General features: G+C 35.1%; 1 protein-coding gene across 4 annotated transcripts in view; it reads right to left on the bottom strand.

Annotated features, from left to right (window-relative positions):
- Nucleotides 1-27,995, bottom strand: part of Liprin-alpha (PTPRF interacting protein alpha) — a 205,503-nt gene that overhangs the window by 32,367 nt on the left and 145,141 nt on the right. For all 4 annotated transcript variants that reach the window (XM_076118899.1, XM_076118900.1, XM_076118902.1 and 1 more), the window contains exon 2: nucleotides 354-455. In XM_076118899.1, the coding sequence (XP_075975014.1) occupies nucleotides 354-455 (102 nt within the window). The remainder of the gene's footprint in view (nucleotides 1-353; nucleotides 456-27,995) is intronic.

Below are 27,995 nucleotides of genomic sequence, written 5' to 3'. Positions count from 1 at the left end.
TGTTGCCAGTTCTTCTCATTGGCCCTACCTTACAAACTGGCAGTAAATTCACTCTCTGTATCATTGACTATCATAAGTGTCAGCATTTGACCTAAATAAATGCGTGATTTGATTTTTTTTATTAGTTAGAAGATTAGGAACTTAAGATAAGAATAACTTAAAACGATTTAACTGCCTGACAGAATTTTCGTATTTCTTGTACAGTATAAAAAAAACTTGTAGTTAAAAGTGAATCTAATATTTCTCAGGTTTTAATCCTTCGCGTAAGACCCTTATGGTCTAGCGCAGTGTATGTAGGGAACATACACCATAAGGGTAGCTTGTAAAACTAAAATCTAGCTGATTCCACTCACCCTGGTATTGTTTCTCTCTGCTTTGAGTTCTGAGATCTCCTCCTCTCTCTCGAGAAGCTGTTCCCGGGCCTGGTTGAGCTCCTTCGTTAGCGTCGCAAACTCCTGCAGACAACAGAAAATAAATCATTAGGATAAAATTAATGCATACAAACATTTGTGATCATTGGAAACTTAAAGATTAAGGACAACTGTGATAACTTTAACAATAGTTGGGTTCCATTCGTTCACCGACTCATCTGTTCTAGTCGACATTTGGATATAGAAAGCAGTAAAATAGCAGTAATAATATAACTTTTATTTATCTTCAAAACACGATAACATTACATCTTTACACCACTAACAAACAAATTCAACCACAAAACACTTTTCAAACGAGAATAAACCTCACAATTTATTCAACACACCGCCCAATACTATTAAAGTAAATCGAAAACGTCCCATTCACAAACTTTCAAACATGCACAACCCCAATACGTCTTGTAAATGCAGAAACGCCTTCAAAAATCACTTTTAGAGGTTTAGAGTACACAGGTGTACCACAAAAGTAGGTATAAGCCCTCCCGGGACTGTGAGGAGGTCGGCCAACTGACACGGAACGTGTGTGCTCGACGCTCGCTATAACAAGACTTTATTCGGTTCACAGAAGATTACTGTCTGAGGACTTTTTAGTCTTTTAAACGTGAAAATGGCGTATATTTTAAAGCCAGTTTTAGTTAATTTGTGGGTAATAATTACAGATATTTTGCCGTTACTTTATACGTACGTAGGGATGATCTTTCGATTTCGTTGTTTTATCCATCGTCAAATAACATTTAAGCCGCTTTGATAGGTTTCCAACAGCCAATCCGAAACGACGACAATAGTATTGGTATTGAATTATATGTATGTCGACAGCTGCATAAAGCCAAAATATGAATGTATTACGAAAAGGTGACAACAACTACACACTAACACTTGTATTTAACACTATTCCTGATACATAACCACAACTGTACAGTATTCAAAAAACCTTACATGTAGCACGTGACGAGTCCGCCGCCAACTCATTTCTACTCATTTATTCAGCACGAACAAAAACTCCGCCGCGAGTTCTTCTATAAAAATACTATTTCAGCTTCCACCTTTGATTTCAAACTTCCAGAACGTTCCGAATCGTTAAAAACTGGATAAATCCGGTATTTTAAACGTTTTTTTCCCAGAGGGCGCTGTCGTAGACTTTAGTCCGAGTCCACAAGTTGCAAATTGGACGAGTTGTATTTTTAATTGTCCTTTGTATGACTACATCATTTAAAAAGGGACGTTAGTTGGAGGATATTTTTGAAAGCGAGGAATTATAATGTTCCCGCTTTGAAGGAAATGTTTTTAAGTTTGAGTTTTATTTTGATAGTTTGTAAGATATGCGGGTTGCAGACGCTCTATTCTTATTTCCATACTGAATATTATAATGTTAAGCTCTGTCTGCCAGACTATCTGTTCCGTTTCCACGGATAAAAAACATCGTTTGATTATATTCTCAGAATGCTAGTCTTTAACTGCATAGTGGTTGCCACTACCGCATACAGGTCTTTTAAGTCACCAACGAAGATGTTTCTTTGTAACAAATATTCCTCTGGCTGACGCTGAATCATCTGCAATAGATGGACACAGGCCAATGATGATGATGATGAAGTAGTTCTTTTCAAAAACACGTCCAAGCTAAAAGCCGGTTAAGGATATAAGGAGTAGGTATATTTCACAATTTGATGATAGAATTCGTATCTGATTAAATATTAACGCTGCAAACATATTTACGTTTGGTAAAACAGCACAAATTGAATCACGTTACACCGCTCTTAAATCCCAAGGTACTCAACAACATTTTCATATTTTTTACCCATTTTTACAAGGCATGTGATATACAAAGTCAAGTAACAGTTACATGGTATACTGAAAACAATAATTGTAATATCACCTTGAATAAAAGGTTTCTAGCTTAATTAATTATATAGTAGGTAGAACAAAAAGCTTTAGCTAGTTAAAAGGAGTTATCGTTAGTTTGAATCCAAGCCACCATAGTTTTAGGGTACCGTACCCAAAGGGTAAAACGGGACCCTATTATTAAGCTGCTGTCTGTCTGTCTGTCTCCAGTCTGTATCTCATAAACCGTGATAGCTAGAAAGCTAAAAATGTATTTTCGTTGCCGCTATAACAAAAAATACGAAAGAAAGGATATATTTCGTATTGTTTTGGTACGGAACCCTTTGGGTGCGAGTCGAATTCGCACTAGGCCGGTTTTTAATACCAAAATGATTTAGCGAGCCCTTGATAGTTTAATAGACTTATATTTAAAACACTTAAAGGTTCAAAATGCTGATCAAAGACGAAATTTACTTTTAAATAGATCTAATGATATGAGATATTCAGCTTTTTGTAAAGTGGGTCGATTGGTCAACCGACATGAATCGATTTTCAATAGGTATTCCTTTGAAGGTTCAGCTTTCATTATAGGTTAGAATATTCAGTTGAATGGCTCGTGTGCAAATAACCAGCCGTTTTACTATGTCAAAGGTTTTTTAGTTTTAATTGGTCGTTTGGACTGAATGGGGCTTTGATGTAAAAATGAATGCCAGGGCTTATAGACACGAGGGAAAATAGTTGCTATAGGATTTTGATACCTAATAATACTTTAGAATATAGTGTTAAAATGTCAACGTTTTTTGGTTTTAAGTCTAAACTCATTTTTATGTTAAAATTATCAAGGGCTTGTATGACAAACACATCGGTATGATATTAAAATCAGCGGCTCAGTCAGCTTGCGAAACCAGAGCCGAAATGTCAAGAAATAAAATGAAATTAAAATACATGATCAACTTGATACCTTTGCGTACAGTATTCAATAAACGCGAAAATAGTAACTGTATGATAATAATCGACTCACAATAACCTCTCTTACCCCCGGTTTCTGAGTACATTTAGCGGTTGTTTATCTATTCAATAACGTTTACTTTATATGGATTTATTATTTACGCTCTTGAATAGATAAACTACAAAACTGTACCTCAGAAACCGGAGATAAATAATCAATTTCGTTAGTAAATAATTAAAATTTTCTAATCGCTTTGTAAAAAAAGTCGAATACATTTCCAGAACATTATTCCGCTACTACATTTAGTCCAAACACTACTAATATTTTTTACTACAGGTAGTTCTGCACCCTTTTCTATTAGGAAACCCTACACGTGCCCTTTTAAATCACAATATCTATAAAAGTATAATAAAGCTATGATGTCGCGGACCGGAGGGTTTTGACAAGGAAAACATCTTTACTACAGATGTATTATATTGAAATATGGCTTACGTGAATATAACTATAAAAAGGTATACTAAAGTAATAATAGCTTAGGTATAGCAGTGATAGCATAGATAGAGTGTTCAAACCCCATCACACCAATTACTATTCTAAGTTTTGTGTGTATTAGAATTTCTAAAACCCGCATATTTTTTTTCTTTTCAATTATTAATTCTAATTCTAATTTAGAAATAATAATTACTTGAGTACGGTGAAGGAAAATATGGTGATGCCGTCTTGCATGCATGACAATTCTTATTTACAGGTTTTGAGCGAATGCAAAGTCTTCAACAGGCACTTGGCTAGCATAGTAGACTTAAGACCTAACCGCTCCTTAATTAGGAAAGGAGACATTTGTTTAATATATAATAATATGTAAAGAATATTTTTTTTACTATAATGAAGCTGTTAAATAAATTCTAATCACAAACCGCTCTTTTTACCTTTAACAAATTCGTCTTGGCTCAGTTTCAGCGTATTATCCAGCAAGTTAGAACCTCTATAAATCAATCTAGGAGGTAGTAAATTACAGAGTACATCTGCAAAGCCCTCTGTCGGCCCTCTTACTAAGATAATAGTGAGGAAAAGAGGAAATTCGTGTACTGAGTATTCATAATTTTACTTTTATATGAGAATATAGGGCCTTTAGTGCTTTTGAAGGTCTTAATATGGGTTTGATTTAGTAGGTTTAGGAGGAAGTAGGGTAAAGTTATAATTTACTAGTCGATCCACGGGTTTCCGCCTAAATCAAATCATTTTCATTTAAATTCGTAAAGCAGTTTTTGTGTGTAGTCAAAAAATTGATATAAGTATGATTTGGTATTTGATAACTGCAAGAGAATTTTTAAAATAATATTACATTTCGCATCAAAAAACTTCAAATGACTGAAAAATTTTAATATAGTCATTTATCTACATAAATTGCTTGCGACTACTTGCGAATAACCTTAGAAATTATGCTCAGAAAGAAAAATTAAAAACAAAATAAAATACCTAGACGGAAATATTTCCTAGATTCTCCAAATAGCGTGGCACATGCAAGAACTTGGTTCTTTACTGATCGTGAAATAAGTAAACATTTACGATGAGATATCTCCCATACATGTTTGTAAGTGCCTCTATGTGTTTGATCTAAGTAATGTAACGAAAACATCTCAATGTACACTGTTTATCATACAAGTATAAAAAAAACTAGAAAACGTCTGTCGTATTCACACATTCATGAAACTTACCTAGCATAATAAAGTAGCTTAGCACTTAAACGGTTTGCAAATCATTTCTATGTGTGCAGTAATCGTATTGAGCTGATTTGAGCTTCAGATAAACTTCAAATGACGCGATTTATAAAAACTATAATCCTGAAATATTGGAAACGTGTAGAACCAGATGTTTTTCACGTGTATTTTGCTAAACTTCAAGATCATTCTGTGATTATGAAATATTGTCTTGTGACGACCCTGTTTTCCAAAAAATATTGATGGTACGAACACAAGCAAACTCAAAACCATACAAATGGTAATTCTATCTAGCAATACTAAAGCTACTTCAATCACTAACAATTCTTTAGACTACTCCATCCAGATCAACAAATGAATCTCCCATTTTGAAACACCTACGATCTAACCAAGTTATCTGCGCTTCAGTGGACCGATCCCACTTATCTGCCGCCCCCACCCCCCACAGTGGGTGGAGAGGGGGTCGTGTCATCGTCTGCGAGGATGGCGCGCCCCGCGGCGTCGCTTACAGCTTGCATTGACAGCGTTAGGGGACAATTCACTTGTGTATAACATCATTCGTCTAGTCTTTTGAGTGTTTTACAAAATGGAGGTGCTTGTTCTGTTTGTTACGTTTTCTATGCATGTCGTTTAAGTCGCTTTGAGAGTGAGCGTGTATTTTCCTGGAAACATATCCCATTTTATGAATAAAGGACTATTCGGGCACTTGTTTTAAAGGATGAACAAGCAGGTATCAGGCATAGATAACCACAAAGTCGTCCCTGATAATGAAGGCGACCTTTCTGAAGGTTGTGATAAGCCCGGGACAATTTTTGTGTTTCAAAGCATGGTGGTAATCAGCACTAAATTTCGATTTAATAAACACCCATGGGAATCATCCAATCCATCCATCAAAAATAACCCCTAAACATAAAGAAATGTTCACTTATTTTAATATTTAAAAACTTGGGTTGTAAGGATAAACGTTAAAAGCAATATCTTGTACTTAAAATAAGAAGGAAACATTACGACACCGCCGGATCTTCCGCAGCGTTTCTTTAAGAAAATATTTAAATACATAAATAAATATACACTACAGAACAGCTCTAGTAATTTTCTTAAAGATACGAGTTGTGTTGCGAGCCTCCGTAGTTTTTATATACAAGTAATTTTCAAAGTACAAATAGACCTTAAACAACTACATAATAATTAATCATACAAATATATGTATGTGATTGATATAGAAATCAAATCTAGGTTGCTGCAATAGTATTAATGAGATAGTTACAAATCTTATCAAAAATGTAAATGTTTAATTGCATACACCGATGTCTTTCAACCGAAAATCATTGACAGATCTTCGGTTGACAGACATCAGTAATAGATCAACCGATCATCGATCAACGTTAATTATAAGTACAAATTGACCCTAAATCTATAACGTACATGCCCTCAGCCCAAAAGAAGCGCTATGATCTTACGAGAACATTATCTCTATTGAAAACAATAAACTTTCCAAAAAGCAATATCACAATTATGAAATAACTCTATAACAAATGTGTGGTGATTCGTAACACGTTTAGATAAAACTCAACGACTGTGTCGCGTATACTCGTACTATTTGGCGCATCTCCAAAAACTGCACAGATACACACTCTAAGTTTGAGGTGAAAATGTGCAAGATAAGGCTGTTGTCTTCTTAAAATAATATAAAACTACCCGCTTTACGAATACAGGTCAGCAGATAGCACATCCAGTCTTTGTCTATGCAAAGAATTGAGTTACAAACTCTGTATTCAGAAGGATCTAAATGTGTCTTCGACATTTTAATGTCAATTTTGCATCAAGAATATATATTTTTTTGATGCCTAATTAATCTATTACATTTTTAGTTGCCCCTTCGCTTTTCTCTGCTAGGTAAAGGTCACACTTTCCCGTGTCATATTCTGCCCCGATAGGCAAATGCCCAACATAACTTTGTTTTTTGTCAAGCCGAACTTTAAGCTACATAAAATATGGCCAAAGAATCTTATATAATTCACTAGACACATTATAATATAGACAATACGAGGAAAAACTCAAACTTTTCTGACTCCACAACAAAATCCAGTTCAAATAACAAGTAAAAAATTACCGGAGCTTTTACAAACTCAGGTATTTTACCCATACACTATATTAGTTTACCAATGCAACAGGTCAAAATCAATCAAGCCAAACTTGGAGCACTAAGGTTTGAGCCAGGCTTCTCTCGCATCGTCCTCAAAGGAAACCCTGGGAATTTCATTACACCGTCGAACGAAGCTTGGCATCTATTAATTATGCACACCAATCGCTTCTACATTAATTAGGCTTCATATTGCATACGCTTAAAACTAGCATGGGAACAGGAGTATTCCTAACTCTCGATATTTGCTGTATCTATAAAGATATTACCTTTTATACGTCATTTCTAGGTTTTTAAGTGTTTTAATCGCTGTAGTCTAATTTTGCAAGTGTTACAGTAAATACTCAAAGTGACACTCAATTTTTAAGCTCAAGGTTGGTTTACGACAACGTACGTGAAAATAGACCTCGAGAATAACAATAACTCAAATTACTGTCGTTTGAGTATTCGGCTTATAAATGAAGTGTTAAAAAATAACTTGGTTAGTATCAAAATACCAATTATAAATATTAATTGTGTTGTGATAATATAATAGCTATTTTTTAATACATTTCTATCCCACTGCTGGGCAAAGTCTCCTCCCAAACGAGAAAGGGGGGTTTGCCTTATTTTAGAAATACACAGTATTATAAAGTATTATTCGTTGTACATTCCAAGGTCCTCTACTAAGTTGTTCAACTATAAACTAAAACCGCAGGATCTAAAGTCATACGCAGTGAAGCACCTAATGCAGTATCTAAGTACAAACGCTAATATAAATCCTCTGTTAAGACACGGACCAAGTTTCGTGTTCAACAAATTACTTCCAAGCTACTAGTCTACTAGTCTAAAGCATAAAGAATAAACTTGTGAACTCAAGTGTGTATAACCCTTTGCTAAGTGCAGTTTATAGAAAACTAAGAAGTTAGGGACTAAATTATAGCCTCCTCTAGGCAATTTAGATAAGTATAGATGTCCATATGGGATAAATGCATTAAGTGTCGATGTCAGTGATGTGATAATTAAATTATTTATGTGATTAACAATAGGGGTAATTTTCGATAAATAAGGTGACTAAGTTGTCAACTAATGTGTGAGGAAAATCTGTAAGAATTTTCGTTAAACATATTTCAAATGTTTTTTTATAAAGTAAGTCAGTAAAGTTAACATGTTTATAGCAATAAATATGGTATTAATCAGTCAAACTAAAGATTTCAATACTTTGAACATCCATCCATGGCTTAGCCTTTTTTCCAAACTATGTTGGAGTCGGCTTCCAGTCTCACCGGATGCAGCTGAATACCAGTGTTTTACATGGAGCGACTGCCTATCTGACCTCCACAACCCAGTTACCTGGGTTATAACACGATATTCTTCGGTAAGACTGGTTGTCAGACTTTCAAGCTTCTGACTACTGTTAACGACTGTCAAAGATCTTCGAAATTGACAGCCGGGACCCACAATTTAACGTGCCTTCCGAAACACGGAGGAACTCGATATGTATAAGATGGTCACCCATCCACAGAACAACCTCGGCAAGCGTAGCTTAACCTCAGAGATCGATCCGCGCGGCTGTTGTTAACTAAGCCACGAGTTCCTCGCCATTTTAGCCAAAAGTTAATTAAAAGCGAACAAGTAGGTACAGTATTACACACATGACAAGCTACAAGCACAAAGAACAGTTGTATAAGTGTACGTTGCACCCTTCAGAGCGGTTCCCTTCCAATTTCCTAATACAAACAGATGGGCAGTAGTTTCAATTAGCGGCGACTCCCAACTGAACCAATTTCCGGACAAAAAATATATTAAACATGACACACCGCGACGCTTTCCACGGTTTGCCGAATGTGTATCGAAAAATCGGTTTTACGGCTTACGCTGAGGGCTTAGTAGAGCGGAGAGCGAAACGGACTTTTACAATTAGTTACTACTACGAAGTAGAAAGCCTCATCTGCTATTGTAGCCGTCAAGGGACAGATTTTTGAAATAAAATAATCTATTTTTAATCTCACAAAATTATATTATCTCTATACCAAAAATCTGCTATACGGTTAAACCGGGACCACATAACATCAAACTTAAGTTGTTCAAGCCCCGCGTAGGCCTGACACGACAACCGAGACCGAAATTTACCATGTCTTGCAAAAAAACCTAGACTATCAGGCGCAATCCCATCGGCTACCCATCTCAATAATATCCGCTGTTGTAACTCACTGATCGTTTTCCAACCGGTGAGTGAAACTACCATACAATATACCAAAAGTTGTTCAACACACTGATCGTTCACCGGTGAGCGCAACTAGCTATGAACGCCTGAACAAACTCAATGTGAATCACCAACATCCGTCGTTCTAGAAGAATGCTTACGGCATTTTTCTTGTACAGTCAGCTCCAAAAGTCGCTTAACAACTTCATATTTTCAAAACCTCTGTGTTACGTAACTTTAATAAACCACTGATCAAAATCAGGTACAATGAGCTAGAATTAAACATTTCAATCAATGGCAAATCTTTTTCCATGGAATAATGTACACATTTCAGTATATAGGGTTTTAAAGATTGAGTATGATCAGCTACTTTTGGAGCTGACTGTACAATATTGTTGAGTTTATGTTGCAAGGTTTTTACTGAAGGAAGTGCATTACGTGTTTTCTTTTTACTTGCTTTTAAAGGACTAGAAGCCCAAAGTGGAAGATTGGAAAATGAAAAGTGTTTTTATATAAAAATCTTAGTTTTTTCTACTCTGATGCACTTTCACTTTTACTAGCGTACAAAAGTGATGTAAAACATCGATTCGCAGAATCGTAAAAAAATGGTCCTATTAAAATGTTTACTACAAGTTTTTGACAAACTTTTTCTTGTAAAACAAATGTCGCTACATCTCCACTTTTCCTTATTTCTTTCTTATGATATTGGAATAAATATTTTACCCCTATTAACATAGCTTCCATATTTTTTCAGTCGCAACTTGCCTTCAGCTTATCCGCTTATAAATCCGCCCCGCTAGTCGCTTCGCTTGTGTCCATATCCTCAGTGTAACAGATCCCAGTTCTCTGTATTGACTTAATGGCGACGGCTATATTTGGAGTCTCGCACTGTTTCCAGTTGTTGATATTTTATTTCAGATAAGGAAATTGAATGGAATATACAAACTTACTTAAGGTTTTTTCGCGTATTGTTATTTTCGCGAATTTTCGGCAAGTTGTCGGGTTTTTACTGATAATGCTATTGCCTCGGGTTATGCTATTGATACGAGATAAATACAATGAATACAAAATGTATTGTGTATTATGTTGAATACATATTGTGGTTATTTATTAAAGCGAGAGTTGTGTCGATATTCTAATATACTGAGATTATATGTGTATTTTTCTGAACAAAGATTCAGATACTGAATACAATTCCCATTGAATTGTAAAATATACTTAATAATATATCGTAATATTCATGTTGCTTATTCATAAAGTATAATACATTAGCCTCAAAGTAGAAAAAGATTTTCTATACACAGTTTGTGTTAAACTAGACTTATAATAGAAAAATTTAAGTTAGGAATCTTTGGAGCGGAGCCAAGGAATACCAAAGGGCCTAAGCATGGAACCACAAAACTAGTATTAAAATAAGTTCTATTTGCGTGTTGCAATTTCCGTGTTTGCGTTTTAACAAACATACAAACAAAACCAATTGAGTCTATTGTCAGACTTATTGTACAACTTTGAAACACAATACAAAAATAGTAGTTTTTAATATCTCATAGCCTTTAGTTGTACTATTTCTGCTCCGTCCGTCTGTCTGTCTGCAGTCTGGTTCAAACTCGCCGGGGTCGCTGAATTAATCAGTAGGTTTTATACTATAGTTTTGTTCAATGGTTTCGTTCGCCAGGGAGGATTAGATACTTTATCTACTTTTATGCGTATGTTTAGTAATAATTACCGTATATGCATTTTCGTGCATAAAGCTGACTAGGATTTAAACGTCGTCCGTAAAAGACTGCTCGGTATTTTAGACATTTTTTTTCGAATACTGTTCATATCATTACATACACGTTTTGGAGTAATTACTAGGAACACAGTTCATTGACCTCAGCCTCACAACCGACACTAGCATACTGACACTTGGAGTTGTTTGCCTAGTGAAAGTACAAAGAAACACACTAGTTTAATAGCTGCTATACTAAAAAGCCTCATTAAAATAAGACAAAGAAAACATTTTTATGAAGTCGTTCTTCGATATTTGACATGCATACTTAACAAAAGGTCGATGTCAGCATATAAAATAACAAATCTCGTTGACATCTAATTAATGTTTAATTAGTATAAAATGCATTTTGGTATCAAGCTTTAAAAAATAACCTAGGAACTAGCTCCGGTTATCACACCAAACGTAAGAAGATCTTTAATTATACGCATACGTCGAAGCTTTAAACATTCTTTAAGATTCGATTCCAGACCATGGGGGCTATCATGTACCTCAATTGTCTAACATTTGAAAGCCATTATGCTGTACATTGTTTTCTCTCTTAGAAAATAACAAGAAACACGTTACGTCAAAGCAGCAATGTACTGAATAGTGACCATCAATTTGACGTACACTAGCTGTCAACTGAGATACGCGATAAGCCCGCTGGGGGGCTATCGCGTATTTCAGTTGACAACTATTTGAAAGCCACTACGATATACACTGTTTCCTCCCTTAGATTATTGTGATTGACACGTTACGTCAAAGCAGCAATGTCATGTAATGAATATTGAACATGAATTTGACATATACTAGTTGTCAACTGAGATACGTGATACGCCCGCTGGATGTAAACTCCTGATGAAGTACATGGCTACTAACATACAAATAACCCACATATACAATTGTAAAGTAGGTCTTCACAATCAGTGCGCGCTGGCTCGTTCCACCGACATGATTGAATAAGACGGGAGACGCCGCGGGACGTTATTAGTTCTGACTACAGCTAACAACTTCGATTTACTTGTGCGGTCCAGTTATTTTTGTAACAAGTTTCTTTTCAAAGTTTACTTCGCGTGTTTGTAGAAACATGACATAGATCTTGTATTTTCTAATTGGATTTAGAGAGATATGTTATAAATAACTTGTTGCAATTTGCAGCCATCATTATAAGCACGTGCGCTTGCACCTGAAACTGGCCTGCCCAATTTCGAAGAGTATACCATACTATATCAGTTTAGCCTTTCTTCCAAGCTATATTGGAGTCGGCTTCCAGTTTCACCGGATGCAGCTGGATACCAGTGTTTTACAATTTTTTACAAATAAAAATACTGCATCACTTATTGCCAGTTTAACAAACATCTTTAGTTTTAAACATTAGTTCTAAAACTAGAAATCAAACCTCAATTTCATTTATTTCCATTGGCATGGAAGAAGAGTAACGAATCGCAACTAAAATAATACTTTTAAATATTCTCCATTCCGTTGGAAATTGGTTATACCTCTGACTTAACGAACGGCGAGAAAGAAACCTGGTTAAGTCTACAATAGAGAAATTTACACTAGTTCTGCATTAAACAAAAAGGTAAGGTATTTGATCTAGATAAACTAAAGGGAAATTTGCAGCCCCCTGAAATTAAAGCCTAATATATGTAGGTAAATTCTTACATTTATTCAATAGCGTTTAAGCTTATATAAACATGACAGTTGGAATAGATAAACTACCGCTAAATGTGCCTCAGAAACCGGGCATGACTGCCTCTGTGGCGCAGTGGTTAAGGTCACCATTGCGTGTCGTGGGTTCGATTCTCACACGGAACAATTATTTGTGCGATTCACAAATAATTGTTTCGGGTTTGGTTGTACTTTGTGTACGTTTATAAAGTCCCTGCGACACGAGAGCAATTCTTACTGTGAGAGTTGATTAAAAAAATAACATACAACAAAAAAATAAAAAAGAACATTAAACCCTCAATAGCAATCTTTTTGACAACACACCGTAAACCAGAAAATACATAATATGTCAAAGACCTTTTCCTCGTACGACTTTCCCAGCAGCCCTCATCAAACATACCTGCAGCAGCGCAGTATGCACCCGGCACGTGCACACGGCGCCATTCTTCCTCGCGCACGGCGTGCCGAGCCACGCGCACGCGCCGCCGCGCTGCATCGCGCGCGACCATCCCTTCGCGCGCAACTGTCGCGCGACTTCGCGCAACACTCACTCACATGGCGCGTTGACACAACACACTCACGCTCGAGTTCTCATCACTTTGTTTTTTGAGAAGTTTAGTTTGACATTTTTGTGTTGGAATTTTTGTGTAAATATGGCAACTTTAGTACAGAAAAGTTGATGATCAAATTGTAAGGAAATGTAAATTGACTACGTATAGGAAACTAAAGTAAGTAAGTTAATTTTTGGTTAGCGTTCGTCTGGTATCAACAATTACTTATATACTCTTAATACGGAAGTTTTAATTCATTTAAATAAGATATATTTTACTTCATAACGGATTAATTACGCGTTGTCCGATCATTACTGCACCTCATCAATAAAAAAGTTAAGGTCGTAAGCTCTCTACCTAAGCAAGATCATCAATAAATGTTGACGAAATTAACTAATATTTTATACAAAGCTCCATCACGATATTATTTCACAATCCATCATTGAACATCATTTGTTTCAGTCACTACAATTTATTAGCAAAACATACAAATTAATGCAACTCATTAACGGTAAACAATTACCTGTCAAACTGTCATTTGATATTAATTACAGCATAAATCTGAACAGCGATTAATTTTGCCGTAAGTATTTAAAATTGAAGTATAATGTAACTTATTTGAAGAGGTCACGAAACTATAAATAGTGGGAACATCACCCTCCTATTAGCTATAGACGGGTAATAAGAAATTCTTTAACCGTCACGCGATATGGCGAATTCTTTAAACTTTTATTTAATAAAAGTGAAGTTTTCTTGTTGAAATGCAATCTTAATAGATTCATTATTCAACTGCAAAAAGAAGATCTTTCTTTCCTTACGATGACAGTTTTATTTCAAAGCTCAAGAAATAATGATGAAAAATAGAGAATTTCTAGAAATAATTTGCCTTTCTGAGCTTGCTAATTGATTGGTGTAGTCAGCAAAGAATATAAAATTGATCAAATTTTGTGCCCGAATTCAATTTTAAGTTTAAATCTGGTCGAGAATGAGAATACCTCCTTAATGTTAGGAGTTATTTACTAATAGAATCGTCCAGATATTGCGGCTTGCTCCCATAAGGATGGACAGATACCAAAATACCTGCTAAGACCCTTACACACCATTATTTTTCGTAAGTTCATACAATTAACTATTCCATTTACCAATACTTTCAAGCTACATATAAAATAAACAAAAAATAATTCTCTACTTCAGAAAACAATCCCTTACAATACACAGTCAATGCAGTTTCGTCTATAACTAAAGAAAATTTAACAATTTTTGAGGTAAATTCAACAAGCTTACTAACTTTTGTAGCTATACCTCAAAGCTTAAAAGCAACAAAAATAGACATAACCTGGTATTGTCAAACGTTCAGTAACACATAGGGGTAGTGAGGAGTTCATTGACCCGCGGTGCACGGCTCAATCTCCTTGCAATGTGCTCGTAAACCAGCCGAGTGTTATCACGTTAATATTTGATAACAGATGACTGTTTCAGTTGAAACTTACTGAAAGAAAGCAATTGTTAGTAGGAATTCTAGAAAGTATAGACTATCGGGCTTGCTATAGTGACACCTCATTTAAAAAATATTTAGGCTCAATCTAATCAAATCAATTATCAGATGGACTTTATCCAACAAACAGGCTATCAGACACTTATTCATTAGCTACCTTATAACGGGAATGTTTCAAATTTTTACGCATTCAAATCTAAGGCGTTTATATACCTTTAATTTAAATGCGTCAAATATTGATGCTAAAGCAAACTAACTAAAACTTTTTTAAAATTGAAATGAATTTTTTTGTTTCTAAACCAAATATATTATACCGGATATCTTTCTAATATCAAAAATATCAAGCAATATAAAATAATATACGATCAGTTAAACCTACTTACTACTAAATCATATAACACGAGTACACGACATTTTACAAATAATAAGTCTTTGATCCAAAAATATACCAATTAACTTCCTAACATCACAAATTATAAATTAAATCACTTCTAAACACCAATACAGTCCACTAATTATCCTTCCCCACAGTTAATCTGTACATCTTTCTATCAAGCCCACTGTTGGGAAGGGTGGAACTCGTAATGGTGTCGTAAACCAACCCCAATCACTAGAGACGGAATGAAAGAAAAGGTGTAAGTGTGCCTAAGAAATGTTGGTTCGTTTTGATTTTTGGGTTTGTACACTGTAGTTTATTTGAAAGAATTTCATTACTTTTGGTGAGGTCTATTTTAGACAAAGTTACAATACGAATAGGGATTATTTATTTACATTTTAACTTGTATTTTTTGTGATTTTTTTCCAAGAAGTTTGTTTTTCGTTATAACTAATCTTGTATTGCGGGGACGTTTACAAACAAACAAAGAATGAAATTAGTAGTACAATCAGACTCCAGACAAACATACAGAATACAACCAGACTTGACACTCTATTAATTTGCGAATCACACAAACACTTGTATCATGTGAGAATCAAACCCAAGACTCCCGAGAAACACCTCAAACATACTCAAAATTCAACTAAACTTTCCTCAAAAAATACAACGGTAACTACCTTCCGTGCTGTAACAACATTTAGATCATAATCTATAATTATCATTCAAATTATAACTTCATGTGACCTCAAAAGAACCCGCCCCTAACTCTTTTAATCACAAAGAGTACCATAACTAAGTTCTACTTAATCTTGTCATTTAACCCACCCCTAAAATAGGGGGCCTTTTTCTTTTTGTAAGGGTATTTTCACTTTGAAAAAGCGGGTAGTCTCTCCCCAACTGGTTCATGAATATTCCGCTTTATTTAAAAGTGACAGGTAAAGCTTGCGAGTAATAAATGCGTGTTCTGTATTGATGTTAGGTTTTAATTACAAACTGCGAAATAAGTATACTAACATTTTAATGTAGTGTATTACAAACTGAAGAATACTAATATTTTAAAGCAGTGTAATGTTTTTATGAGGAACCAACTTCAATTTTGTATAATGCAACTTTAAGTTGTCTAATTGTCTGGACTAAAGGCGATGAATAGCAGAAGGAGAAATATTAGTTTCCGATTTTTTTCATTGCTGGGTTGATCAACAGACTAAACAATTTACAAACTATATAACAAAAACATTCACTTACAATCTTGTCAGGTTGTTGACAAAAATATAGAAACACAAGGAATTTAAATAAAATATTGTAGACGTGCAAGTTTCAATAGGAAAAGCTTAAAAACCAACATTTATAACACCACTATATTTCTAAAACCTACAAAAAATAAAACCACAACAGTTACAGTCACATGTTCGATCCATTTCATTAAACAGAGCGTTCCGCAGAAACAAACCGAACAAACGAACACACAAATGGACCAGATGTTCTATTTGCACAGCGACCGCATACAGACATACACACAGTTATTTTATGTTTGTGACAAAAACAAGGGAATGAGTTATCGAGTATTTTTACTTAGTTTCAGATCGCTACGAATGGGCCCTTTGATGTGGTCAGTGTTCCAATGAGAATCTTATAAACTGTTCATTTTTACAGACTTAGTATATGTAGTTGGTAAATGCTGTCATTTCCATACATTGCGGTTGTGGAACGGTTTTTTTGCAGAAATTCCTTGTTTTATATACCATTGCGAAAGGCTATTTTATAAAGGCTTCCTTGGGATTTATTGCATAGATAAAGTTAAATAAAATAATAGAAACAAGCGTGATATCTACAACCCAGAATGGTCAACCGCCAAATATATGTTACGGGAGAATTATCGGGGAAGTTTTTGCCAAATTGTAGTTTCTTTGCCAGCACAGGTTTATAATAAACAAAAAAAAGTTGTCTAGTATCTAAACTGTTGGCAGCCTACCGACTTCTGAAGACGTTTATCGAGAACAGTCGGCGAAGGATTATACCTCCGTCACCACACTATAATCGTTAAGACTTCAGATTGGTCGCAAGTACTAAGCTGAAACCATTAAAGTCGTTGCTTTTAACAACTTGCAATATAAATTCTGTAACGACAGGAAGGTATTTCCACGACCATTAAACAAAGTAAGAAGACTTTAAGGCGTCAATACTTTTGAATAAGTATTGGTTAGCTTAATAGGTGTAATTTAAAAAATGATTATATTTGGATTACTCACACACGGCCATCTGATTCCAAACTAAGCAGAGCATGTACTATGGTAACCAGATAACTGATAAACATATTTATATACTTCTAAATACACAATAACAACCAGGTACTTGTTACACATTTGCTGCCACTTTATCTATTAGATAGGCTACCTGCTAGATCTATAAGCCGTAAAACTACCCCCTAAAATGACATTACGACTTTATTAAAAGCGTAAAAGATCCTCAAAATTACGTTTTCTAGTCTCACTTTCCTAGAAAGCAGTCCCAATTTCGCACCCAATACTTCCCGAACCGTATTTTGCTATTTCTAATCAAACTGGGGTCGGAAATTTTCGTGTATTCTGGAATATTCGACGTTGACATTACGAAAGCTAGCACAATAGCCGTAAGTGGCAGTCGGAAAGACATGCGGTTGGCAAAAATATTTGGAAAAGAAGGTGGAATATTTTTACAAAGTTCTTGGCGAAATGGTGTCAAAGTTCCGGAGTACAGATATTTTAGATGTAAATATGTACTGTTGACGATGTTTTATTTTCTTTCAAAGTTTTCAACGAAAATATTTTTGGGGGAGGAAAATTTTGGAGGACAAATAACTTGGGGAGAGTTTTTGGGGGCTGAACTAAGAAATCATTCATAAGAGGTCATTGTCACAGGTATTTTTGTAGAAAATCTGACATCTTCCTGTAGTAGTGACTTAATTCGTATTTTGCCGGGTATCTGCCGTCATTTTGTTTGTCGTATGGTTAGTGGTCAACCTAGTGTCAAAGTTGTTCAAGCCGCCCGAGAGGCCTTTGACGTGGCTTAACGACTGTTATCTTAGTAGACAACAACCGGGACCGACTTTTAACGTGCCCTCCGAAGCACGGAGACGCCCAGTTCAAATACCACTATGCGGTCACCCATCTATGGAATGACCGCGCCAATGGTTGCTTAACCCACAGATCGTTTACCGACCGGTGAGCGCAACTGGCTCATAAAAAGTATAGTTACCTATAACTATCCGTGTCTCAAATTGCATCCAAAATAAGCCGTTCTATTGATTGAGTAACGATCATCCAGACAGAACCCTTTCATGAATAAAATACAAATCGACCAACATGTATTCGCAGCTTTACTCAGCAAACGTCGGTTAACCAAGTCTTAATCCCTTTGCTACGGATTACAAACATACATATGTAGGACGTGCAAGTATCAGTTCCATATAACCTGTAGCCGTAACGTGCCTAAACCAGTTATCGAACGGGCGGCCACAAATTTCTATTTTAATTGAAATCGAACCGACGATATCCGTCGCATTGGGGAGACGAATAACTGCACTGTGACATACTGACAAACTATACTTGTACTTATTTTAATATCCATAGGTACTACAATTAGTCCAAAGTCGGTTTCTTGCTCTTTAACGGCTAAACAACTGAACCGATTTTAGTAGAATTGAACATGGATGAGATGAAGGGATGTGATAATTCGTAATTCTCATTTATATCCGTAACAACGGATTGATGGACAGATGTATCTGAAAAATCTTTTATGTGTATGAAAACCACATTTATATGAAATACTATCAGCATGCTAGTGCAAAATAAATAAATTTAACATTTGTTAAAATTCTAATAAAACAACTTCTATTGTATAATTAAAGGTATTAATTATATGGTAATTTTGAAGCTCACGACAGCCTGCCTTTCAGAGAAATAGTTCTGTACAACTTAAAACACGATTAGTGAGTTATGAAACTGTATTCTGAGTGAGCGCTTTTCACATGTAATCCCCTACCATGGATCTTTACTGTAGTTAAATTCTCATTTACAGGTTAGTACTTTCGAATTACGTTAAATAATATAATGGTAAAAGCAATACAACTGACTAAGTAGCTTAGTAGATTTTTTTAAATTGACAAATGTCACATTCGTTTATTTTCCTTTAAATGAAATAAAATCAATTAAATTAAAGTCATTCAGAGTAAGAAATTTTAAGTCAATAACACAAAATAAATTAAGAAGGTCTATGACAAAATAACCTTTTTTAAACGAGCTATTTTTGATTAAAATAGCTGTATATTCATAGACAAATGCACATAATATAGCCAATGTAACCTAAAAATTACCTTACAAATTAGTACCACAACCACTCAACAGATGGCACTACACAGTAATACCATCAAACCCATAGTACTAAATAATCCATTATTCAGTGTATCCGTCACGTGGGATACGGGCCGTGACGCCGGGACGCCGTGGCATGCCGCAGCATGCAGGCAAGTTTGCAGCATATTTAACGCGGACAAGCAAATGACGTATATTTAAATACAGCAGTTTGTTGTTGCGAGCTGTTCGTTGTATGTGAATCTCTTGAGAGGATTGTAGAGATGAATTCTGAGTATGATGTATGGTTTATTAAATTTAATTTTCTTTTATTAGTATTATTATTAAGTAGTTGTATACTGGAGTTGATGATGAAACATTAATTAAGCTTTATCTTATACGTGGATACTATACACAAGAACTGACAGCCTCTGTGGCGTCGGTAGTTTATTAGACTGTTGACCATAAAGTCCCGCGTTTGATTCCGCGGTCGAACAAAGTACTATTGGTATTTTTTATTATATTATTTTTTTCTCAATAGTTGTCCGGGGTTCGGTAACGTACCCAGTATATGTTAATAGGCTCGCCTCCTGTTACATGGGGCAAACGTTGTTGATGACGAAACATCGGTGTTTTCCTAGACCTCTATCTACACCTTCAGGTATAACCAGCTTCATATTACGTAAGTATACAAAAAAAATTACAATTATTTAACAAAAATATGAAATTTTTACATTCAGATTGGTTAAGCAGTTTGCCAAAAGCTGTTAAAATTATTGTAACTAAAGGTGTCAAAAGCAGCAAAACCTTAAACCTGGGAAGAGAATAAGTTTAAAAAAAGCAAAGCATTATAAAAAACACTACTTTTAATAAGAGTATAAGTTAAAAAAACTTGTTCTTGCTAAGTTTCTCGTCGAGTGTCAAGCACTTAAAGTTTCCACTATAGAATATTTTGTGCTAGAGTTGAGTGCTTTCACAGGTAACCTGATCTATCACACAGAATCGAGACGATGTACATAATAATACATTATATACGTAGTGTACACTGTACATAGTGTCTCGTGGTACGGGTAATGAAAAGCTTTTATTATATTTGTTTTACAAGTGATTGATAGGAAGAGGAGCTCGTGGCTTTGTTAGCAGCAGCCGCACGGATCGATCTGAGGTTAAGTTACCATTGCCGAGGTTGTTCTGTGGATGGGTGACCAAATATCGAGTTCCTCCGTGTTTCGGAAGGTACGTAAAATTGTGGGCCCCAGCTGTTACTTTCAAAGATCTTTGACAGTCGTTAAAAGCAGTCAGAAGCTTGAAAGTCTGACAACAAGTCTTACCGAAGGGTATCGTGTTATAACCCAGGTAACTGGGTTGTGGTGTTTTGACTTGAGTCTACCACACTGGTTAAATGCAAGTTGGGAATTTTGCATTCTTTCATAAATTGTTGAAAGAATTTTCAGACATGCAAGGTATCTTTACGATGTATTCTTTTACCGTTATAGCAGTTAGCAGTGATATTATTTCTTATTCACATGCAACTTGATAAAGTCATTTATGCGGTACTATTGTTTTGAGCTCTCGGCATCTTCACCATTAAAGAAATTGGCAATATTTGTAAGGTAAATTTAAGATTTTTTTTAAATTTTGCCTTACAGTTTGAACTCTCAATCACATGGAAGAGAGAGGAATGGTCACACTTCTGCTTTTTATTTAAACAACTACAGTTTAAAAGTATTAACTGATATAATTTAATCGGACACAGGGCTTTCTTTTCCAGGAAAAAGGGCGACCAAAGCCGCGGGCAGTAGCTATCATGCAATATTTCTATAATAACACCGTGTAAAATATTCGCGGGCCCGCATTGCGAAAACCTCGGGCGTGTAAATCACATTCAAGGAATAACGGATTGAATTCACGAGGAACACGGGATAAATGTGAATTGTTAGATGTTTTGTTTATACATAGAGGTTGTTCTATTGTTTTCGGTAAGATCGAAAAGTAAACGAAATGGGAATCTAAAAATATAAAATGGTAACTAAGTTATGAAATCTAAAAAGTGTTAAGTATTACCAAATTATGTAATGATAGCAAGCGATAATTGGTTTGTGATCAAAGATTTTCCATTCCCAAAGGTTTAAGACCCTCTTGATAGATTTTGGTGGTTAGTTAGGTGATAATTCAACAAGATACAAGATACAAGATTTTTTTTTAATCTAGACAAATATTTTTCGTATAGATTCGGAATGTGTTTTAGAAACTTTAACAGAATAAGCTACTGTCGTTAGGCACATATTACAAAAATTTAGTTAACTATTACCTGTTTCATCCCATCAGAATTCATCAAACTTATTCTTAATTATACGCAAAATTTTTACATTTCCCCTAATTCTCATTCCTATATCTAGTGAGTCGTATTAGATGTTTGTCGGCTACGACTACTACGCACTTGACCTTATTCAAGGACAGTTCCTTCAAGGACGCCGCCTTCAAGTTCGTTCATGTTTTAAACAGACCCTATTTTTTGCGAATCGGCGTTTTTCCAGACGCATAAAAAGGTCACTTATCTTGTGTGAACCAAATAACTGAGATTGTTTTTCTGTTGGAATATGATCAATAGTAGCTGGGAGTTTTGTAATGTGCCTGGTATATGGTAAGAGGCTCGCCCCCTATTACATGGGGCTAAGTCTTCGGGTGCATTGTGAATGGCAGAAACGTGGGTGTATTTTACACCCCTGCCTAAGTCTTCGGTTATAATATGCGAGATGTAATGAGATAATGTAATTTCAAATATCTTTCTTAGTTGTACAAACGTATTGACAAAATACGAAAATGCAATAAGATACGTTTAGTTTCTGATTGTTATATTGCCAAAGCAATTCATACAAAACTAAAATCATTAGAGCCACCTTTCCAACTTTTAATAAGTGTTTTAAGTACGTATAATTTTAACGAATTTCTAAACATTCGCTATTTTGTACCAACTGTCCAAGCCTCCCTAGCCTAGAATTTTCGGAGCTGTTACATAATTCTTCTAGATATTATAACAAGTGTGAGGTGGGTCACTCCGTCACTAACTAGCCCCTAGTGAGAAGGTACCGGCGCAACACGACTGTGTGATGTTTCCGCGCGATTACACTCTCACACTGCTTCGTTACACCCGGCCGTGGGAGGAGAGGGTTCAAGGTTGTACTCTTGAAGAAAATTGTATGTTAGAAAATAAACAACATTATAAAACATAAGTATTTATAAACATAACAAGAACATGGACAATATCTTTTACATTGAATAAGCAATATCAAAAAAAGGCAGGTTTTGTTTTCATAATATGAAATGTATCCGATTCTAAATGGTTTATTTCAATGATTTTTAACGAACTAAGAAAAAAGTAATTCTTAATTTGGCAGTTTATTGTTTAAATGTTGAAAAGTCACGCGATTTTAAGAAAAGAGTGTGACAGCTTGAATTTTAAGAAAATATAAATTTAAGGGTGTGTAAGTATTTGATTACGTTGTATTTTACGTATTGTTCGGGCATAGTTCTATTGCTTACAAATCATTTTAAAATTAAACAGTATGCTTTCCTAAGAATGGTTTCTTTCCTTCTGAAATAGGCTACCAAAAGGTTTTAGCACAGACACAAATACCCAGTCGTGATTTCCAGTACCTTGATCTAGCGATGACTAGTAAATCCTGTTGTTAGGTAACCGCTAAGTAATGTATGAGGCAGAACGATGGCCGGCAGAGCTGTGCCTTGTATGAATAGTTTAACACCACGTTATACTTGTATGGGAGTTATGATGGATGGCGGTGGAGAGCTATGGTTTAGTAATGGACTTGATTTGAGAGTAAGAGACGTGAGGTTATCAATGATAAGTATTTAATGGAAGCCGTGGATTATAATTTCGTTCGTTGTATTTCTGGCGTGGATCAAACCCCAGTACACGTTCGCAAGCTTTACTGGAAGACGTTAATATGATTGTTAAAATTGCATAATACATCTTATTAAAAAGTATGATTAAAAATTTGTGTGGGTTGAAAAATGAAATTGTTTCTGTATAAATATTTTGTAAACACTTAATAAGGGTGTCCTTAATTCTAAAAGACATTTTAGGTTCAGTCTCTCCCTCCCCCTATGAGAAAATTGTGATTTTATGTTTGTATATATGTACTGTGTCGCTTGTTTACTGTTATTTGCTTGTCAGACGTTTATTTTCAAGACTGAAAGATGATACAATAAACTCAAAAATACAACTAATGTTACAATCCCGTTAAAACATCAAACACGACAAAATACTTGGACACTCAAATCACCATGTCCAATAGCCAGTAAAGCGTACAATACAGACGGTTGTAAAACGATCAAACATACACGCTCATAAACGTGAACCGTCTGTACGCGGCACGTGACGGCTGTAAAACTCACGCGGTCGAGAGAAAAAGTATAAAGTAACACTTTTACTCTCTCCTCTCGTATACATAACTATACTAGAAGAAGTATCACAATGCAGACAAATAAATGCATGGAAACGGAAATTTCAATTATTAACATACTAAGGTTTATTTATCGTGTTTCTGGGCGCGACTTCGATCGCATTTCGATAAAATTTTATCTTTTTTGGTGTTATCCTTAACTAACTGCTATGGGTTGCGCGTTTTGCGCTTTTATGGCAAAACTATTCAAACGATTGTGTTGAAACTGGATAAAATGTCTACTTAGTTATTATTTCAGGAAAAGACACATGAATAAAAAAATAATTATTAATGTGCAAAAAGCGTGGCTGCGAAATGCGAAAGTTTGTGAAGATGAATGTTAGTTACTCTTTTACGAAAAAACTGATGGTCAGATATTAATGAAATCTAGTTTATAACATAAATTAACACATTTTCAGACGAACAAAGTCGTCAACTCCGTAAATAGGAACTGTTTTTTATGTCAGGCAAAGTTACATAACTGTGCCTAGATTAGTCTACATTACACGGTACAAAATAAGCAATTCTTAGACTATCACTATAGGCCCTAACCGAGGAAGTAATTAAAGACTAATAACTGATTAAATATGGCCACCATAGAGGCAGGATACCGACATTATCGTATTTCATGGCATCTCCGATCGCATTAAGATATTAATTAATTAGCGAGACCCTAATAACGATGATGAAAGACGATTATGAGATTATATCGAAAAATATCTATTGAAGAACATTTCTATAGACATTTTAGGTAGACTTTTTGGCTGTGATTTGAAATGACGAAAAATACTTTGAGACGTTTTTCTTTAACAAATTATTTTTTTTGTGTTGTGGTTTATTGTAAAAGAATTAGTAGATAAACTAAATCAAACTCATTACTACTGAGGAAGGGCTTTTTACTGGATATATGAAAGCCTTGAAAACCCCATCTACTTTCATCCCTTAGTTAACACCTAAGAGGTAGAATAGAGTACGAAAAAAAATGATTCATATTTGGTGCAGGATCTTTAACCATGTCCATATGAAATTGCATCGAAATCAGCTCAGCGATTCAAACATCACAGCTCAACAGCCTGACTTCCGCATCCACACTATAAGTATGAATTAACTAAGCAACCTTTCAACACTAACACCCTCTAACTTAACTAAACTTTCTTCTATCTCCTTAAGTACCATCCCCCTCCCCCTCCCCTCCCCCCGTACCCTCGCACCTTCAACAGTTAGTTGACCGAGTAGATGTCAAGTAATCCGGACTAATCTTAGACCATAACGCTGTAATTGAGCCTCGTCACGCCGAGCTCAAGACGGAGTTGAAGAGTTAGGTATTAGAAGATCAAGTTGAGTACTTCCTTGATTATGCCCAAAACTGTATTGTGTAATTAGATTAGGTTGTTGTAATACGTATTTGAAATCAATGGAACTTATTGTATTTTCTCGTTATTACTACATAGTATAAGTCATTTTCTGCGTCTGTTTCTATGTCTGTATGCTTGTCGTATCTTTAAAACTACGGTACGGATTTCCATGCGTTTTTTTAATAAATAGTGTGATTTAAGAGGAAGGTTTAAGAGTAGGTAACAGTTGTAAAGGTTTTTGTAAAACAACTGTTTAAAATAGGCAAAGCCGACGCCGTCCGCTAGTTAACACGTAGTTTTCCATTTGTATGATATTTCGGCTGGATTGCACTAAACGTTGTCACAAACTGACAGTCACAACAATGATTTGGGTACACATTTTCATTTAATTTTACACTTAAGGCCGTATAAAATACACAGTCAAAATAACTACGGTCATCGAATGTCAAATGTGCGGTGTATAGAGCATACTTTCAAAAAATACCCTTTTAAATGACATAGCTGAAATATCCTACTGTTTTGTTACACGTAACTAATCAGAGGATTTTGTCCGACACAATGTATGTAGGTACACATTTATCTGAAGGACAACAACGACAGCATAACATTAAATGTTTAGGTATCAGCTAAAAACTGTAAAACAAGGGATTTTCATATTTATAGCTCATATTTATGACTGTTTGAAAAGGGTTTAAAATTCGTAACGTTTATGCGAAAGTTTCACATTGAGTTTTAGTACCTATGTTACTGCGACTTTTATTGTTCTTTATCTATAAAATATTATTGGAATGGAATCTTTTCTTTGCGACAAAGATGGAAAAATGGAAAAACTTGACGAAAACAAAGCCAAAAAATACACATACATAATATCACGCCTTTTATACCCAAAGGAGTAGACAGAAGCGTCAATCGTTTTAACTTAATATTTGTGAAAGTAGCAAATGCTAGAACAAAAATTATTCCCTATCCCAACTCCCTACATTTCTTCCCTTCTCCTATCCTCTACGGACAAACCTCTCTCAATAAAATACAACGATGTACAAAACCACCAGGTTTTCTCAAACAGGCCCATTTCCGTTAGTACCTATAATGTTCGTAGGTACTAAGTGAGGTAAGTTCCTAGTTGTAAACGCTAGGTTTAGTGCTCAACTGAAGTCTAGACTGAGGCTTTACGTATATTGCTAAGTGCACTTACAGGCTAGACCAATTTGTAACCGAAACCGATAAAACTAACTTAGGCCTTTTGATAGAGTTCAGTCTATTTTGAATTACAGTTTTGGCTAGTTGAAACTGAACGTCGGCTTTTATAAAACAATATGCCATCAAAAACATTCTGTAAAAACCTCAAGTCTCGCCGTAAAAAGTTGTGAGATCTATATAATACCAAGTCGATTAATCTATTTAGTCTCTACTTAAAGGACCTTCTGTCTTAAGTTATTACGTATGTTATTATCATGCCAATTTAAAAAAAATACCTCTAAAACAAATAGACCGACCTGGCCATCGCATGATTTCACTATTAGTATGTATCACACTACACAGCACGACAAGAAGTTAATGCTCCCGAAATGTTAATAATGGCGAATTTGTGTTTTCTTGCGATGACCAAGTCGATCTATTTGTTATAAAGGTATTTTTTTAAAATTGGCATGATAATAACATACGTAATAACTTAAGACAGAAGGTCCTTTAAGTAGAGACTAAATAGATTAATCGACTTGGTATTATATAGATCTCACAACTTTTTACGGCGAGACTTGAGGTTTTTACAGAATGTTTTTGATGGCATCTCACTTCTTTTTGAAGAGCGAACTTAAGTCCAATTTGTATGGAAAGACGTTTTTTTTTCATAATTCAACATATTTTCTTATGGGAATGTTGTTCAGTTTCATGGGCTAAACACCCTACCCACCCTTTACCCTCCCGTTATGCCTCATATAGTAGGTACCTATTTACACCTATTTATTTTTTATTTTCTACAGTAATAATAATTCATTAACTGCAAATGTAACCTTGTAATCTTATACATTTATATGGGATTACAAAGTTATTGTTGCAGTTGGTGTATTTAGAAAACTGGACCGAAATTAGAAAATATTAAATTTTTCCCATGATTAAGACACTAAACCCTATTTGTATTTTAAATTTTAAGCTTCTAAGTCTGCTAGAAGTACCTTAGACTTTTGATGATCGGTGAGTCAGTGAGTCAGTGAATCAGTGAGTGACAAAATTCTAAATTTTAACAAGTTGTCATTCTTAAACTACTGGTTCAAATTGACTGAAATTTTAAATATACCGTGTTTATACAATGACTGATTAGTTGCTGAAAATCCAGGCTTCTTGTTTTATCCACAACGAAATTATAGGGGTGTCAAAAATAGCCCGAATTGCTTCGAGAAAAGGATGTTACGGCCGTGCCGCTTTTTTTTTGCTCGACTTGCGGGGGCACTTCCGTGCCCCGATTTTATTTTAAACTTTAGCACTTACAATAATTTGAAGGGTTCTTCTATGCCTCGGTGGGGCAAAGTAGTATTGGTTTTCTCTCATTTACATTAGAATATTTCCTTAGTAGTACGGAGTTTGGTAACGTGCCTAATAAATGGCAATAAGCTCGCTCTCTATTACATGGGACTAATATTGTCAATGCCGATACGTGTATGAACATATTTCATACAACCGTAATACCATTGTATGTATGTAAAAAATATCGTGTTTCACAATTATCCTAACAAAATTGGCAGAATTTAAAAGACCGAGAG

Source organism: Anticarsia gemmatalis, chromosome 10 (genome assembly GCF_050436995.1).
Source record: "Anticarsia gemmatalis isolate Benzon Research Colony breed Stoneville strain chromosome 10, ilAntGemm2 primary, whole genome shotgun sequence".
Classification (NCBI taxonomy): Eukaryota; Metazoa; Arthropoda; class Insecta; order Lepidoptera; family Erebidae; genus Anticarsia; species Anticarsia gemmatalis.
The sequence above is the reverse complement of the archived record's forward strand: the minus strand, read 5'-3'. Positions and strand labels throughout refer to the sequence as shown.